The sequence below is a fragment of the Apis dorsata genome, unplaced genomic scaffold (genome assembly GCF_000469605.1).
Source record: "Apis dorsata unplaced genomic scaffold, Apis dorsata 1.3 scaffold_270, whole genome shotgun sequence".
Lineage (NCBI taxonomy): Eukaryota > Metazoa > Arthropoda > Insecta > Hymenoptera > Apidae > Apis > Apis dorsata.
The window spans coordinates 99,429-102,635 of NW_006263548.1; the positions used below are offsets into that span (position 1 = coordinate 99,429).

Sequence of the window (3,207 nt, forward strand, 5' to 3'; positions counted from 1 at the left end):
TCCGTCTCGTTCTCGACGGAACGGTAAGAACGATCGAGATAACGCGAGAAATAGTTGGAGGCGATACGTTTTTGTTTTGTTTCTGAATCAAGGGGGAGGGGAAAAGGGAAAAAGAAGAAAGGAAAAAGAAACGCACATATATGATCGAACGTACGAACGAACGGTTGAGATCGGTTCTTTTCGAAACTGAAGTGAACTTTCGTTTCTTTCCACGATGAAACTTTTCTTTTTATTTCTCCTTCCTCCTCCTCCTCCTCCTCCTCCTTCTCCTTCTCCTTTTCTTCCCTTTATTTAGTACATACACGATCACTTCGATTACTCGCTCGAGTGGAATTGTTATATCGAAATATATAAATTTCGAAGGAAAGACTTTCTTTCGGACGAGTGGTTAACGATTAATTTTTACGAGTGGTAATTTATATATATATATATACACGTCGTACGCGAAGTGTCGATTAGTTTTTGTTCAAAAGTGAATTCTCGAAAGAAAGAGATATATACGTACATATATACATATATATATATATACATATATATATATATACACACGAGATTGGTGGCGAGGACAAACATTGGGACAAGGAGAGTTTCCTAAATCGCACACGACAGCACGAGGAACGAAAAACGAGGAACACGTGTGTGCGTAGCGATCTCTTCTCTCGATCTCTAGTCAACTACAACAATAAGTGCGCGAATTGTGCGGGACTCCTGCCTCTGTTGTTCATTCCTTCGCTCCGCGATAATAATAATAATAATAATAATAATTATAACAATAATAATAATAACAACAGTAATATTAATAATAATAATAATAAAAGCGTTATTAACCAACGGGCTCGATATATATATAACCGCGAATCGAATAGAATAAAAACCACGACTAAACGCCACGGGATAAAATAATCGTAACGAAAAAATAAATAAGCAAGCGCGAAGGGAAAAGTGTGTACATAGAAGATCGACGTTCGAGACCACGTTATTTACTATTACTTTACTGTATATAATATAAACGATATGCGATTGTGCGAATTCGAGAACTTTTTGTGTCGAGGGGAAAGGGGAAGGAAAAGAATTTCGTTCGGATCCTCGCCACTTGGAGTTCGTAATAATCAATTTCGAATGATGATAAATCGAAGTGACGATCGATAATAATAATAACAATAATAATAATAATCATCGAGATCGAGGAAAAGAAATGGCGGCGACTTCCCAACTCAGGGATAATTATTGAGGGACTCTCCGCGAGGGAATGGATTTTCAGAGCGCTATGGACACGTTCGTAGAGGCATGGATGGCTGCAAACACGAAAACGGATCAAGTACAGGTATTTATTAATTATTAATCACAATTATTTCCACTAGTTCGCTCCTCGCCAATCGTTTTCACGAGAAAAGGTTTATTGTATTGTAACGCGGGTTAACAGGTTAACGGCACGGTGGTTGAAAAGTAAACCCTTATTCTCCCCCCCTTCCAACATTACACAGCCAATTGGCCACCCTATCAATTTCCGCCCTCCTCCTGGCCACTTCGACTCGCCACCATCGTTCTGCTTAAATTCTCCCCCTCTCCTTAATTTTATATCAATTCGCACGACCACCTTTATTCATCTTTATGCGAAAATTGATACAAATTTCGGAGGAGGATAAATATTTTATTTTTCGCTCGCTACGCAGTGTTTCTTCTTCTTCTTCTTTTTTTTTCGAATAAGGGTAAGTTTCGTAACAAATACGAGGAACAGAGAGAGAGAAAGAGAGAGAGGAGGGGTTGGGGAGGATAATCCTTGGTAAAACCGCGGATCGTGCGTGTTGCATAGGTGGGTTTACACGTGTACGTGGCAGGGGGTCACGGGTTCTGACCACGATACGGATGTGCCCCTGCCTTCTTCCTGTGTGCGCCCACGACCACGCTCTCGCGTTCTGGCATTCAGTGCAATAAGGCCGCATCTCCATTGATCCCTCCTGCCCGAATATCATATCCTTCCATAACTTTTTCCACGATTCTCAAAATTTTTCTCTCTTCTTCTTTTGAAATTATTTTCTTTTCTTTTTTTTTTTTTTTCGAAATCAAAAAGTTTTCGTCAAAAGTTAGTTAGGGGAGTGATGGAGTTATATGAGGGGGAAGGGGTGATAGATTCTTCAAAAGAAGAAATCTCGTTTCTCGAGAGGAGACGAGATATTCCTGTTCCGGGGGATTCGGATGGCGGGGTTTGGCCCCTCCCTTCCCTGCGACGCTCCCCGTCGTGACACACGGTGCAACACAGGCGTGTTCCGCTTCCGCTCTTAAAAAAATCGAGGGGAGACGTCGATACCTACGTGTCGGGTGTACTTATATCACCACCATAGGTATATATAAATAAATTTCTACCTCTTCCCTACCTCACGATAACTCGGATATAAAATAAATATCTAAATCGTAGATCGTGTATTTTTTTAATTATTAACAACAAACGTAAATAAATTTCTACCTTCTTTCCTACTTATATTCATAATATAAGTCAGATGTAACTAGATATTTAAATCGTGTAAATTGGTATATAAAATATTTCTTCATTTTTAACAACAATATACTTTTTATACTCGATATAATACTTTTTTTCTAATACAATAAATTTCTTTCCTATATTCACGATAATTCAGATACTAGATATCTAAATTGTAAATTGTGTATAGAGAATATCGTGTATTTTTTAATTATTAACAAATGTATTTTTTATACTCGATATAAAAAGTATATTCACGATAACTATCTAAATTGTAAATTGTATAGAAAATATCGTGTATTTTATTAACAAGAAATGTACTTTTTATACTCGATATAAAAAGTATATTCAACTATCTAAATTATAAATTATGTATAGGGAATATGTTTTTTAATTATTAACAACAAATGTATATTTTACACTCGACATAATATATTTTCCTATCTATATTCATAACTAGATACTAGATATTACGTATCTCTAAATCATAAATTATATATAGAGAATATCGTAAAAACGAGAAAAAATTATACGCGAATAGTATCTTTTAAACAACAACAAATTTTACACTCGATATTATAGGATACTATATATATATATATATATATATATATATATATGAGCTAACTTAATTACCAACGAATAGAATACTTTTTTCTCCACATATGGAGACACGGCTTCCCCGGTTTAGCACCGAGGGATTAAGACCTTAAAGATAAGAGAAAGTA

The 3,207-nt window shown here is 36.2% G+C and overlaps 1 protein-coding gene across 3 annotated transcripts in view; it reads left to right on the top strand.

Annotated features, from left to right (window-relative positions):
- The first annotated feature begins 986 nt into the window (after window positions 1–986).
- Window positions 987–3,207, top strand: part of LOC102671365 — a 59,755-nt gene continuing 57,534 nt past the window's right edge. For 2 of the 3 annotated variants that reach the window (XM_006616746.2, XM_006616747.2), the window contains exon 1: window positions 987–1,324. In XM_006616746.2, coding sequence (XP_006616809.1) covers window positions 1,250–1,324 — 75 coding nt within the window. In that variant the 5' untranslated portion in view covers window positions 987–1,249. The remainder of the gene's footprint in view (window positions 1,325–3,207) is intronic. The other variant, XM_031510982.1, reaches the window with a different exon arrangement.